Below are 15,055 nucleotides of genomic sequence, written 5' to 3'. Positions count from 1 at the left end.
GATTCAGTCTTTGAGATTTATTTTAAGCAAGTCAGTACTTGATAAGTGTTTTCAAAATTTCAAATTAAAACATCAATTTACCCATTATAAAAATAGGCCTTCTCTTTCCATTCCTGTAAAATGATGAAAACATGGTTCAGGTGGAGGAGCAGAGGCCTTAGAAACTTCAGTGAGTGACATGCAATTGTCAATCTGCTTCCAAGGAAACACAAATGCTCTGACATGAGCTAAATAGACTGGACATTCGCACACACTTTTGGCTCGAGGGAGAAGAGAGAGAGAATTAGGGATTGTCATTTTGAAAATTAATCAGTGTTTTGAAAATTTAACACAATGAAGAGATCACCGCTTCAAAGCAACATGCATTATTCATAAGTAATTACTGACAAAGAAGCCGTCAGAAATTTAATAAGCAAGCGCGCACACCTGCCGTGCTCTTCTCTCCCTTTCTGTAGCTTACACAGACCCCAGACATGAAACACAGCTTTACTGAGACTTAAGCAAGCAATACATTTTAAGACCCATAAAGGATGAGAAATTATATCGAGCCTGTATTAAATAAGGAAAATAGCGATAGCTACTACTCCTCATGGTCAGATGCTACCGGTTAATTGTTTTTTTTTTTTTTTTTTGGCTACATGCAGATTCAGTAGCACATAATGAAACATATCAAATACCTGGCTCAAACAGGACTTCTTAAATCTCAGACAAAAAACTCATTAAATATAAATAGTGGTATCTGATTATTAACATATGAACATAAAAAAAGCAGCAAGTAAAGGGCCGTGGCTAAAAGGGATTCTGCAAAATATGACCAGAAGCTAACAATAAATTGAATTTTCTACCTATTAGATTGTGTTTTATTAACGTCTACACCTACCCTACCTTAAACCTACCCCTTACAATAAAGCAAAAATAGTCAATATTGTTGTACAGTGTCAGAAAAATGACGCTATATTGATGTGCGCATGCCCAGTAGTTTTTGCTGTATGCCATCTAGCCTTAACCCAAGTAAAGTCTCTTTGCGCTGGCATCCTTATAACGAACTGGACCGACGGGTTTCCAGGCGAAGCACGACATCTAGTGGTTAAAAAAGGCATTAAAGAGATTTGTAGCAGCCAAGTGTCATCGCATTGATTTTAGTTTGAAGCAATTGCGACGTAGCACTTTTAAGTTACATACTAAATGAGCTTTTATATGTGCTATGAATAGTTCACCTTTACTCTCGCTAAAAACAAACAATTCAGGAAAAGCTTGGTAAAGGAAGATACAGTGTCATTTACATTATGAGGACTGTTTATCAGATGCCTTAAAGAAAAAAAAAATCTGATCTTAAAAATAATGATAAAATTGCTTTTTAGTATTTAAAATCTGCACATATGGGTTGAAAAGTTACACAAACAAGATGTAGAAAATCTTGACTTTATTCATAATTAGAGATGAAGCAAATCAAATGATGCTCAATCAGGCATAAACATGTAAATAAAAACAAAGATGGTTTTAATTAAGATTTAGAGAGACAACCTCATATAAAAAATTAACTCTACGGTCTAAAGTAGTAACGAAGCAAAAATTAAAATGACTGACACACACAAACACACCTGTGACTAAAGGTATAGTTAGAATTCATTGTGATATAAAGATATACAATTAAATAATTTACCCCAGGTAAGACATTAAAATGCTTCTTTTTCTCTCCCACTCTCACACAGACACATACACACACACACACGTTTAAATCTTTTGTGTGCTAGATAATTCAAAAAGCTTCATCCTCTCCAGAACAGTGAGTCCATCTTTAAGACTCTGAGAATTAAAATGAGAGATAGTGAGAAAGCTTAAATTTTAGGGAACATTAGTATTTTGTACCATGTGATGGCACAGATGATCCCACCTTGGATCTGTCAGGCTGCGGAAGTGTAGCATGGTCCTTCAGGAAGTCCGGGTTGCTCCTGGATTTCGTCAGATCTGCAACAGACATTTACAAATTGTGAATAAGCGCATGCTTATGCACTTTTATCTGTTTGCCTTCACAGTAACATGTCTGTTGTTGTAGATTTGCTTACCATATTTTAAACCCTGCTGTCCTGCTGGCACCATCCTCAGTTTAGCGAAGTCACTTTTAGTTTTGATTTCTGAAGCACCCAGCTCAGAGTCTAGCTCTTTAAAATACTAAAAAAAAAAAAAAACATTTAAAATTTCTTTTACTTATAAAAAAATAATAATCTATTATTATACTACAGAATTACTCAACATTCCCATCCCTAATATCAATGCCTCAAACTACTGATTTGTTTACACTGAAAAGTGTTACCGTATTTCCTGCCTGCAGCTCCAATTTAAGTGAGTTGATCTTCTGTTTCAGACACTTATTCTCTGATTCCTTTACTCTGAGATTCACCTACATCATCAAAGAATGAGACAGAGCACATCTGTTTTTACACATGTAAACCCATGAAGGCTTCTTTTGTGGAAGCCGATTAAATGTAGTCAACCGAGAGTGCAGATAACTTTAATCTGTGTTCAGTCAACCATCCCCTGCTAATTTTAGTAGCACAAGTCAAATTTGGGCACTTTGCCATATGAAAGGGTGTCAAGTTTTACCTCCAGCTGATACATGTCTTTCTCCTGAGAAGACTGGGAATGCTTCACCTCCCCATTCATGTGTGAATGCATCAGGGATAATTCAGCAGCCAAAAACTCATTTAATTCTTAGAAACATATGTGGCCAGATGTAAGGTAAGCAGTAAAGCAATGGCAGTGTGAATATGCAAATGTTTTGTGTGCATGTGGATGTACCTGGTTGTGAATGCGAAGCTCCTGGTTCTCTCTATGTGTTGTACTCAATGCTTCCCTTTCTGTTTCTATACTCCGAGTCAAATTAGTATTTTCCAAGCATTTCTGAGAATACTGCTCTGACAACACTTCCAGCTCCCTGTGCACTGTTTCTAGCTCCTCACTGCAGAAAATGCACAAAGAGGCATATGGTTAATATATAGTTCTGCACCCTTAAATTGATTTTTGATGGTGTGGCTGACAGTTCTCAGATTAATGATAGACATCACACACGCACTTGTATTGTGCTTGAAGCTGACGGATGTCCACACCGGCTCCATTTTGCAGTGCTTTCTGAGTCTTGTCCATTTCCGCTTTGTGAGCTTTCCTCATAGCCTCAATGGCTGGAAAACAACAAATAATATTAAACAGTCCGACAGAACTGCCATTTGTATTTCTAAGCATGCAGAGAACAAATGTGTTCATTTAGCAGATGCTTTTATCCATAGCTAAATACAAGAGAGTAGCACATATTTAGAACAAACCCATGTATTTAGCTTTGTATAGTTTTCTAATGCATCTTTCTGCTCTTTATTTGTATGGTGCATGAATGCTTAAAAGGACAGTTTACTTTAAAATAAAATTGTCATTTACTTAACCTCATGACTTTCAGATCTGTTTGATTTTTTACAAGGAACTCAAAAGAAGTTACTTCGCAGAATGTCCAAGCTGCTCTTTTTCTCACAATAAAATTTAATGGTGACCACAGCTGACCTTGTTTCCCTCTCACTTTTATAGCATTACAAAAGAGCAGGAATGCACATTTGAAAGATTTGTAATGAAAATAAATGATAAACATTTTTGGGTTAACTACGTCTTTAATTGTGTTCAGTTTAGTGCCATGTACTCTACTGTAGTCTTTGCTGTAGCTCAAGAGTACTTATATGGCCTGCTGTTTTGTGCTGTTTGAGCTGAATGAATGGTAGCTTTTGTTAAGAGTAGCACCTGCAATGGTGGCATTTGTCTCTTCCTGCAGTACTCTTTCTCTCTCCTCTGTCAGTCTCTCCACCTCTCTCTGATGCTGCCTCTGCATCTCCTCAATCACTCGCTGGTGGCTGTCCTCCATAATGCTGAAACCATGCTCATACGTGGCCTAAGACACAAAAGATATGGAGTACCTTCATTTTTGTCTATAATTACATTTTAATCTCATGCTGTAACAAGAAAGCAGTGCGTACCTTGATGGTTTCCAGGTCAAGCTGGAAGGCCTTGACATCCTGGTTGCTAAGATCCCTCAAACGACTCATCTCAGTCTCAAGCTCTCTGATTCGGTCTTGCAGAGCAGTCACAGAAACCTGCTCAGTCTCTTCACTCCCCTCTCGTTCTGAGGGGGTTGCAGCTTTAGGCTTTGACAAGTTTTGAATGTAGTATTCATGGAGACGGCTCATCTCCTCTTCATGGATCCTCTGGAGCTCCTGGAGCTTCTCCTCAAACTCCAACTGCAATTTTTCTGCTTCTTCCCTCCCAAGTTGAGCATTGGTCTCTGCTGAAACACGCTCCTGTTCTGCCTTTTTGACAACAAGACGCTCCTCACGCAGCTTCTCTTCGTAATGTTCTGTCTGTTCCTGGAACATAGCCTCCATACTACGGCACACAGCACGACACTCACACTTAGCCTGCTCTCTCTGCTTGCGTAGGGCACTCATCTCCTGCTGCAGGGCCGAACGGAGACGACAGGCCATGTATGCTAAAGTGGCCTGACACGCTGCAGCCCTTACGATGGCTGAGGGTAGATCACCAGGAAAGTCAACCTCTCTAACATTAAACTGTATCTGTGTTGAGAGGTTCTGGAGTGACTGGGCCTGAGCACGGAGCTCTACCACCAGACTCTTTCTGCAAGCAAGCTGTACCTCAGAGCCCTCAATGAGAAGATCGGTCACTAGTTCATCCTCCGTTTGCTCACTGTAAGGTGCAAGTTCTGGCGGGCTAATGTCAGCAAGTCTGGACCCCTGCTTTGAACAGTTTTCCATTTTGGTTCTAGATGAGGAACTCTCTGGCCATGGCAAGTCATAAAAAAGTTCAGATCCCTTTGGCTCCTGCGAGGGATAAGTACTGAGAGTATGTATGAGGTATGTCATCTCTGCTCTTACACACAGTCTATGGATTGCACTTTCACTCAGCATATTGTCTACCAGATCTTGTTCGAGAGGGTCCAAGAAGATTTGAGAGTATCTAGGTTCCACAGCCCCATCATGACTGCCTCCTTGAGCCATCCTAAGCACGTGGACATTTACCTCTGACAGTCTATTAAGCAACTTTGAGCTGGGATGCTCAAGTGCAGAGGCAATCTTTTGGATAATCAGTGCCTCCAGTGACAAAACTCTGCTGACCATCTCCAGAGCTTGATTTCTCCCTGAACTCTCGCCAACCAACCTCCAGCTTCCAGTTTTTCCATCATCATAAATGGAGACTTTAGTTTTATCTGAGGTTCTGTCTAAAGCTGTTCCCTCCAGGCTATGCAAAGCTCCAGTAAAACTCGGCCGAGAATCCACCGAAAGACGTGCATGCAGTCCAGTGTTGGGTTGTTGCTGAAGATGCATGGTAAGCTCCCGGAGTCGCTCTTCGGTGTCACATAACTTGCGCTCTAATGCCTGGATCACAGAGATCACTCTATGTGACTCGTCTCCCTGAGTAGTAGGTTGCATTTCAAAATCACTCTGCCCTTTCTGTCTGCATTGTTGTGGCTCCATCAATGTCTCACAAAGAACATTACCTTCAGAAGGATGGGTTTGAGCTTCCTTGAGTCTTTGTTCAGTCTCCTCTAGACTACTGCCCAGGATGGCCATCTTAAGAAGCACTTCCTGGAGTTCACGTTCCTTCCAGTCTAACTCTCGCTGTTGCTGCACCAGCTGGGTTTGAAAGCGCTCCTCACCTACCCTCTCACAGTCCAGCAGAGCACCTTGCAAACTCTGTATCTCCTCACAAGCTCTTTCATAATCATGCTCCATGTCATAATAAAGAGTCTCTACGGTTTGGAGGCGTGTCTGCAGACGACAGACCTCACTGTCTGACTCTTCCAGCTGGTTTTGTAACTCCTGGCACCTTCGCAGAAGTTCATCAGTAATGTCCCCTGTTGGCCTTTTTTGCAGCTCAGCCTCTTTCTGCATCAGTCGCTCCTCTAGTTCCTTCGATCGTTGTTCTGATTGGTCGAGGCTGTCACTGAAGCTCCTCCTTTCTCGTTCCTGGCTCTCTTGCAGGAGGTGCAGGTGCCTCTGTAGCCTGACCTCTTTCAAGGCTTGTGCCTCTTCGGTGTCTTTAAGACGACCTGTTACCTCCTCCAACTGTCCACGCAGATTCTCCAGCACCTCCTCACGCTCCTTCAGAAGAGCTTCTGCCTCTTGAATCTTTAACTCTGCCCTCTGAAGACATTCCTGGCTGTCGTTAAGCTCAGCTTGGAGTCTGGCTTCACTAAGTCTTAACTCCCTTTCTTGAGTTTGATTCCTCTCGTGCTCAGCCTTCAATTCTCTACGCAGGCTCTGAAGCTCCACATCCCACTGCCATTCTGTCTGCGCTGAGGATGAAGAGAAGGCGACTGGCAATGGAGATGTGGAGCGATCAACCTGTAATGAATTGCGAGACTTTGTTTACAACTATGACAAATTATATGTAAACAGTGCAAACAGTAAAATATGAAGTATGTGGACACCCAAATACTACAGTCATATTTGCTTGTTATGCTACCTGATTTTCTGTTTTGGGTTTAGCTTCCAGTAGTTCACCAGGGCTGTCAAAGTGGACACGTACTGTCCCTGCATCAACCTCTAAGCTGCCTGGGCTAACTGATTCCGGTGAGATGTTACTGGACACTGCCATATGTGACAAGTGCGATTTCATAACAGTGGACATAATATTCAAGCTTTGCCCCTGTGAGAGTCTATTTTTCTGAAGATATTCATTCTTTGATGCCTCAGAAGCAGAACGTATGATCTGCTCTTCAGGGGATGATGCAGGAGGCACAGAGCACTCATTGTTAAGGTTCCACTGCCTTCCAGACAGATCATTTGACAACTCCTCCTTGTGCTGTTTGCAACTTAATTCTGCCCAATCAAAGGTTTTGTAACGCCCCTCACGGATGCGACTCCTTTGCTCTGCCTCCTGGGGAACTGTACAGCTTGTACGAGCATGTGCACAAGTCATTGGCACCTTTTGAGGAATTGAACTACAGGAAGAAAAGAAGTGGCTTTTATTAAGTTATTAAAATTATGTATCTCTGATATTGTAGTTGTGTGTGTTTTACCATACACTCATGGTCATGAAAACACATTCAAACCTCGATTTTATAGCAGGACTTTTCCTTGCATAGCATGGGGAAAAAGAAAAAAGGCAGAGTGGAAGAGTCAACCCACTAACATGTGATGCTGTTTTGTGAGAAAAATCGAGCAATAAATGCATTAGGGTGTAATATCTTTGTATGAAATATGCGTAGTGGATAAATATATTTTGGGAACGGCAGCTAGCTTTGATGTTGTACCATGTTACATCAGGGGCAACGGTGGGACGAATGTTTTTCATTACTGCCTGGACCCAGTTCCGTCGTATCCCATAAGTCATTGCACAGAGGGTGAAGACTCCATCTTTTGTCTGTATGAAAAGTTTGATGAAAAATTCAATGCAACAGAAAAATACATAAATATGCAAAGTTTAGCTAATATACACTCACATGAATCTGAAAGCCATAGTTCCTCTGAGCAGGGTAATCTGTAACATCGTAACAAGTAGACAAGTTGATCTCACCATCCACATCAGCTGCCTAAGACACAAAACACAGAAAGACCTCTTTACTGAAAATGGCAAATCAGTTATAATGATGATTCTTTTTAGACTGAACATCACAAATCACTTTACCTCTTCTGCTGCGGAGTCACGATAGAATCTCAATGTCTGGTCAGTAAGAACAAACCAGTGTTTCTGCCACTAGAGACCGAGAACTTCAGACCACTTCACACATTAAAAGATCGTGAACAAATAGACTGACGTCATTCAAATACATGCACTCAAATCTCAAAATCACCTTTCCATCTTCTCCCAATCTAGACATCCATCCCTTTTTGAAATTAAGGAGGTCAGGCTGAAAGGAAAAGAGAATTAGCAATGTCATATGTGATATGAAAGACCAATTTTGCTACATCCCATAATTCATTTGATTAAATTTTGTCAATTCACAGTGATAATAAAAATACACATTAGTATCAAATTGATTCGTATTGGTCATATTTACTGTGGGTGTAGGATCAAGCGGTCTGCGCTCCAGGGATTTGGAACGGAGACTACATGAAGTGAAGTGTTGCAAGTGATCAGGAATATCTTTAGGGAAGGAATCCTACTCAGAACCAAAACAGCAAAGTTACAGAATCAGAAAATAATTCACATAAATGTGTATTATATTAAACTACTAAAAGTCATTTTTACCATATATCAGTAAAAATCCTTTCACCTTTCAAATATTTGGAATCAGTAAGATTTTTTTATACTTTTATTCAGCAAGGATGCATTAAATTTAATAAAAAAAAATGCCCTGCTTTCCACAAAAACATTAAGCAGCATTGATAACAAATTGACAATCTTTCAAAAGCATTTTAAAAAAATCTTAACAACCACAATCTTTTTAACTTTGGTGAACTTGGTTCCATTAATCCAGCATGTGTTTTCACCTGAGATGTACTGACAGTTGTCTTATGATCATTTTGTTTAGTTGAAGAGGAAGTGACGGTTGAGGGGGGAAACTCCGCATTCAGAAATGAACCCTCCTGTTGATCAGCTTTCTGAGATCTCCTAGAAACAAACATGCAAACATATAAGACAGTCTTAAACAGTGGATATCACTTTTAGATTCTACTTACAGCTCTATAAAATCCCCCCCCAAAAAATCAAAAGTTCTGAACCCAAATATGCAAAAAAGAGACATGAATGGGTAAGACAGAAACAGTGTAATATGCAATACAGGCCATTTGAAATTCGCTATGCATGTAACGAAATTATCTACAAAACTGTTTGTTGAGAATAATTTAAAAGAATCTTTGAGGTGCATCAATGCAGTGCTGCCAAACATTTGAACACTTAAAGACATTATAACATTGACAAACGTAGCATGAATATATTTGGACTAAAATGGCAAATGCAAGCAGCCCGGTTTGATTTGACTGATGGAGATGGGATGAAGTCTCCTGAAAGACAAACACAGAAGAGTGCTTTTAACATGCTTTTGAAGAAATGGCAATAAAATGATGAACACTAGAGGGATCCATAAACATTATACATAAAAACAACTCTACAACTGATGCAATGAGGGAATCAGGAGCAAAATTAACCTGTCTTTCCTGTTCCGATTTCCAAATAGCTGGCATTCTTTTCTTCTTGGGCTGGGTGCTTGATGTGCTTCATGTCTGAGTGTGTGTGTGTGTGTGTGTGTGTGTGTGATTGCCTCTCCCCACTGGACTCCAAACTTCTCTCCCAAGAACAACCTACCACATCTTCAGGATCACCCACCCATGCCCAATGTGAACTGTGATTGATTGGTGGAGAGAAGGGGGAGGGGCTAAGGGACATTGGGGTAGGAAACATACAAGGATGTGAAGCAGGTGAAGAAACAGTTTCACAGTCACACCTGGAGTCAGTGTGTGCTTGTGCATCCACAACACGAGGACTTGTCTTCTCCAGAGAGGAATAGCCGCTTTCAGTGCCCAATCGATTCTTAGTACCTGAGAGAGCAAATAAAAGCAAAGCAAACTCTTTACTTCCCATTCTTAGCCAAATGGGCTAAGAAAAAAAAAACTAAAGCAGTAAATATATTTGTCATGCCTAGTGAAAGTATGTGCAGTAGCATAGAAGTAAACCTAGTTTGACACTACACACAAAAACTACGTTCTGTCATCATTTACTCATTACCTCTTACGGCTTTCTTCCATGGAAACAAGAACTTCTAAAGAGCAGACCTTAGTCAGAGCAGACACCACAGTGATTTTTTAAAGATCAAAACATTCAAAATAGTTTAGAAACTCCATTTTGAAAAATGTTTACAGAAATTTTTGTTTTTTTTGGTCAGCTCAACAATTGCCATGTAATTAAACATTGTACTTCTAACCCTCACAGCCTTATTTTCATTCCTGTCCAAATTTAAATATTGTGCTACACTGACTAAGGTCTTTGCAAAAACAGTGAATAAATATTAGAGCCTCTGAGTTTTATGGTCCCACAAAGGACAAGTCCTATCAAGTGGCCCAAAGATCTGTATGAATATAGCTATGGCTGAGAAACAGATTAAAATCTACCTTTGCTGTCCTTTAAACAGAAGTCATCAGATATTAAATTTATAAGAGATTAATTTGAACTGGTTTTCTAAACCTGGTCGACAGATGCATTAAAAATATGACTCAAAAGAATGATCTGATCACAAGTTTTAAAGGTTTTAGCTACTACCTACCTTTAGTTCTTAAGCTGACAAATCAGTAACCATTACAACCATAAACAAGTATATCCAGTTAGTCACAAGTCCACACACAAAGGCCACTCTGAGGTCATACCATCTGTGTCGGAGCAGCCCGAGGACTGACTAAGCGATGAAGAGAGAGAGGACCCAAGCATGGTATTGAGAGATGAAGCATTACCACTGCTGGAAGGAACCCCGACTCCACCACTGCGTGACTCCTCCTCCAGCTCCTTCTCTGAGGAAAGCACCGAGACCTCCTCCAACGTGCTCACCACGCTACCTCTTCTGTCATTTTTGGTGGCCCCTTTAGTACTACTGCTGCCACTTCTGCAACTGCCTTTAGTGGCACTGCTAGTACTAGTGCCAGCATTGTCACTGATATACACTTTACCACCGCTATTATTACTAGAACTGATGCTGGCTTGTCTTTTAACGTTGCTGGTGAAACTATTTCCAGAAGTGCTACTTTTCTTAGCAGCACTACCACTGCTGCTGCTGGAGGCTTGGTTTTCTGTTGTCTGCCGAGAGAGAGAGAGAGAGAGAGAGAGGGAGAGAGGGAAAGAGAATATAGGTGAGTAAATTAGAGATTGACAGGCTGCACACAAACCCTCGGCCAGCGAAATCCTCGGCCACATGTCTTTTGCACTCTGCAGACTCTTCACCCTCCCTGTAGGGATGCTCCATAATCCTGTCCAGATCACTTAAGTTAATTCTATCTGACTAACGCTTCAAAATACACAAAAACAAACAAACAAAAAACAGGAACACAGCATTTCATTTACATGCTGTTAATTGTTGCAGCACAGCGGAAAGGCATTTTCACACACTAGATCAATTTGGTCTGTTGTCAGCAGAAATAATATGCAGAAGGGAGATAAGGAGGGATTGGTAAATCAACCGGACAGAAAGACGGCCACAGCACTTAGAAATGTAATTAAAGTAAAGAATAGGGGTGGAGGAGAGCATTTAAAGGAGCAGTATCCCAAAGCAGCATTATTCTTTGTATTATTTCAACATTACTGTGACCATCTAAAAACAAACCTCTTCAGGAAAAAATGACAAACTAACTACACTTTTTGCAGTTATTCAAGTGTACTAATCTGGTGTAACAAATTATGTCATTATAACACACATACATACATACACACACACACATATATACATATATAATATAATATATATATATATATATATATATATATATATAATATATATATATATATATATATATATATATATAATCAGTTAGGTAAAAGAAATGTATCATTTACTAAAAATAGTATTCCAAGCGTGATATTATGATCTCCAAATCTCGATATGTAATCCATTTATAGAAGAAGTTGGTTCTGAGTCATCCTGAATATTTAAAAAATAATTTATATATATATATATATTACATATACACACACACACACACACACACACACACAACAACACTGAATAATAGTACTAAATCCCACTAAATGATTAGTGCAACTAAACTTTGTAGATCACAAATGAAATACTGACATAGCAGAATACAAAACATGCACCAAACTGTAAATTAGATAGATCTTTTGCATCTAAAAACTGTATTTAGAAAGATCTGTTGCATCTAAAAACTGTACTAAAATAAAATTCTGGGATAAAACACTGAGGAAAAAACTTAAAATCCACAGGAATGCTACATTAAATGTTCCACTTTTCCACGTTCATATTTTACCAAAGGAAATAACCTGCAAAGGTTATTAGATAGGATACTGGCATTGTCTGTCACAGAACAAGATTGCATGAAATAGCATTAAATATGAACAAGACTCACTTGCGGTGGGTGGGCTGGATCCTTCCCCTTCTTCTTCTGATTTGATTTAGCAGCTTTGGGGTAAACAATCAGATTTTCCTGCCACCTAAATGAAACAACAAACCTCAAATTCATATACATGGCAGACCCAGACTAGAAATCAGACGCATCCGCAAACTCAAGCAAGCTTTCAGATTTCTCTTACTTCTGCTTTCTGTACATCACTCTTCTAGACTAAAAACCTCCAGTTGCAAGGAAACAGAGAATTACAAGCAATGAAAGAACAACCCCAAAAGAGCCAGTTCTAAAGCTGGTGTTCTCAGCACAGACAGAAACACAAGCACACACTAATCCAAGACTCCTTGACGCCTTCTCTTACACTCTTAAGGAATTAGATCAGCTTTGCTGAGATTTAGTGACTTATAACACTCAAGTAGAAACACAGAGATGAGACTGAAGACAGAAAGAAAGAGAAGATTTCAGCTGAACTTGTGAACCAAGCTTTGGTTTTGGCACTTGTCACAAACAAACAAAAAATGTATCAACTTGACTTCACCTCTTTTGGTCCATTACACTGGTTGTATTGTATCATTCATATCAATTAGGATTAAAAAACAACTAATGACAAAGTAGCTGTAACGTGTGGCCAAGTTCACACCACAGGTCAGCGAGTGTATTACCTACTGATGCTGAAGCTGTCTGCGCTCTCTGTTCGGATGTAGTAGTCTCTGTCAGTGAAGCACAGCCTCAGACAGTTCTGGAAGCCAGTTTGAGATGAAACGTCAACAACCTCACAGCACTTGGTCATATTTACACTCCCGTGGGGCAATGTACCTGCCTAGATGAAAACAGTCACTCTGTCAATGCACAAAGAAGGAAAGATTTTAATAATCATAAACTTTTGTTGGTCACTGCAATAATCTAAAAGTCAATGGAAAATCCTGTTGGGTTTATGTCAAAGGAACCAAGGTGAAGACATGTTATTCTAGGCCAGCCCGGAAGTTAATTAGCCTTCAAAAATGCATCATTATTGCAGTGCTCCATTAATAATAATGCTAAATGACATTGAATGACCATGAAAAATGGGTAAAACCTCACCATCTCATCCAGAGAGTATCGTAGAAGCCCATTCTCGTAAAGCACAAAATATCTCCTCTGCCATTTCTATAGCAGAGATGGCAAAGAAAGATTAAGGCTACAGTTAAAACATAGTTACATATCAATGGCCTGTATCTGATGGAAAGAATGTCTGTAAATGCCAGTGCCATCACCCGTTTCCTGTGGCCAGGACTGCTGAAGTCAGGGTCCTCTGGGGCCAGGAGGAGCCAGCCCACCTGAACAGGCTTAGTCTGTGACAGAGAAAGACATTCTTTATCTTTAAAATAAAATAAAAGTCACTTTAAAAACAAATAAAAAGCTAAGAAATTATACCCTCACCTGAAACAGATCTGCTTCGCCGAGTTTGTGCGAATCCACGGTTTTGAAGCAGTTTTGACATTTACTTTTATTAAAGATGTTGGCCTGAAAGCGATGACACCGATTCTCGCGTGCAGAAAACATCGTTCATTCGTTACTTTTTTTTTTTTTTTTAGTAAAGTAAAATGATTAACTCATTTAAAGTGACGATTGTGGTTTTACTCTCTTTAAAAAAAAAGGTAAGGTGAGCTTGTTGTCTTCTTTTATTAATGGTGTCCGTGGCTTTCACGTGTCTTATCTTCCCGTCTTTCAGTCACTTCACTGATAGTTGCAGATTTGTGGAGTCTAAGTAGAGGTATACCTTAGTGATGCAAGAATCTAAACGCGGTTAACGCGACATTAACATATGCTGTAGAGTTCAGCTCTTGTAGAAAGAGACGCCGAGACAAACAAACCACAGAGCGTGGCTGTCGATTTTGATTCATTCCAGTGATTCGATTATTTTGAACCCGTTCACCGGAAAGATTCATTCAGATTCGTTCAATGATTCCTTCAGGGGTCCTTTCTACTGTACAAATTGTAAAAACTTGTAATCTAACTTTTGTTGATATTGAAAGGTTTAAAACCCCGTAAGCCTACGTGTAGAAATACAGTACAGGTCAAAAGTTTGGAAACATTACTATTTTTAATGTTTTTGAAAGAAGTCTCTTCTGCTCATCAAGCCTGCATTTATTTGATCAACAATACAGAAAAAACAGTAATATTGTGAAATATTATTACAACTTAAATAATAGTTTTTCTATTTGAATATACTTTAAAAAAATAATTTATTCCTGTGATGCAAAGCTGAATTTTTCAGCATCATTACTCCAGCCTTCAGTGTCACATGTAAACATCCAGTCTATCACATGATCATTTAGAAATCATTCTAATATTCTGATTTATTATGAGTGTTGGAAACAGGTTTCTGCTGTCTAATATATTTTGATGAATAAAAGGTTAAAAAGAACTGCATTTATTAAAAAAAAAAAAAAAAAATTCTAATAATATATATTCTAATAATATATTTTCTTTACTGTCACTTTTTATCAATTTAACACATTCTTGCTGAATAAAAGTATTGATTTCATTTAAAAAAAAGAAAGAAAAAAAAATTACTGACCCCAAATTACTGACCAGTAGTGTATTTTGTTATTACAAAATATTTATATTTTAAAAACATAGCTTCTTTTTTTTTTTTTTTTTTTAAATTTTATTCACAAAGTATCCTAAAAAAGGATCACATGTTTCTGAAAAAATATTAAGCAGCAGAACTGTTTCCAACTTTGATAATGAATCATCATATTAGAATGATTTCTAAAGGATCATGTGATAATGATCCTAAAACTTCAGCTTTGCATCACAGAAATAAATGATAATTTAAAGTATAATACATTTAAAAAACAATTATTTTAAATTGTAATAATATATCACAATATTACATTTTTTTTCTGTATTTTTGATCAAATAAATGCAGGCTTGATGAGCAGAAGAAACTTCTTTCAAAAACATTAAAAATAGTAATGTTTCCAAACTTTTGACCTGTACTTTACACATAT

At 38.7% G+C, this 15,055-nt stretch overlaps 1 protein-coding gene across 5 annotated transcripts; it reads right to left on the bottom strand.

Moving 5' to 3' along the window:
- Positions 1 to 1,404: 1,404 nt before the first annotated feature.
- Positions 1,405 to 13,995, bottom strand: LOC109048137 (myosin phosphatase Rho-interacting protein-like). 5 transcript variants are annotated; one of them, XM_042726732.1, is made up of 24 exons: positions 13,479 to 13,995; positions 13,313 to 13,390; positions 13,140 to 13,205; positions 12,722 to 12,879; positions 12,063 to 12,147; positions 10,440 to 10,782; positions 9,440 to 9,533; positions 8,487 to 8,607; positions 8,054 to 8,155; positions 7,847 to 7,903; positions 7,681 to 7,749; positions 7,496 to 7,585; positions 7,307 to 7,416; positions 7,073 to 7,129; positions 6,517 to 6,994; positions 4,014 to 6,395; positions 3,781 to 3,928; positions 3,074 to 3,179; positions 2,800 to 2,959; positions 2,605 to 2,712; positions 2,315 to 2,401; positions 2,067 to 2,172; positions 1,895 to 1,968; positions 1,405 to 1,806 (listed from the first exon to the last, which is right to left on the bottom strand). In XM_042726732.1, the coding sequence occupies exons 1-24, from the start codon at positions 13,599 to 13,601 to the stop codon at positions 1,735 to 1,737; spliced, it is 5,274 nt and encodes a 1,757-aa protein (XP_042582666.1). In that variant the 5' UTR covers positions 13,602 to 13,995; the 3' UTR covers positions 1,405 to 1,734. The 5 variants fall into 5 exon arrangements, with proteins under 5 accessions (XP_042582666.1, XP_042582647.1, XP_018921370.1 ...); XM_042726713.1 differs by having other exon boundaries at positions 10,356 to 10,782; positions 13,479 to 13,994; XM_019065825.2 differs by having other exon boundaries at positions 10,356 to 10,779; positions 13,479 to 13,994.
- Between the last annotated feature and the right edge of the window lie 1,060 nt (positions 13,996 to 15,055).

This window comes from Cyprinus carpio, chromosome A3 (genome assembly GCF_018340385.1).
Source record: "Cyprinus carpio isolate SPL01 chromosome A3, ASM1834038v1, whole genome shotgun sequence".
Taxonomy (NCBI): Eukaryota; Metazoa; Chordata; class Actinopteri; order Cypriniformes; family Cyprinidae; genus Cyprinus; species Cyprinus carpio.
This window is presented reverse-complemented; position numbering and strand designations above follow the sequence as displayed.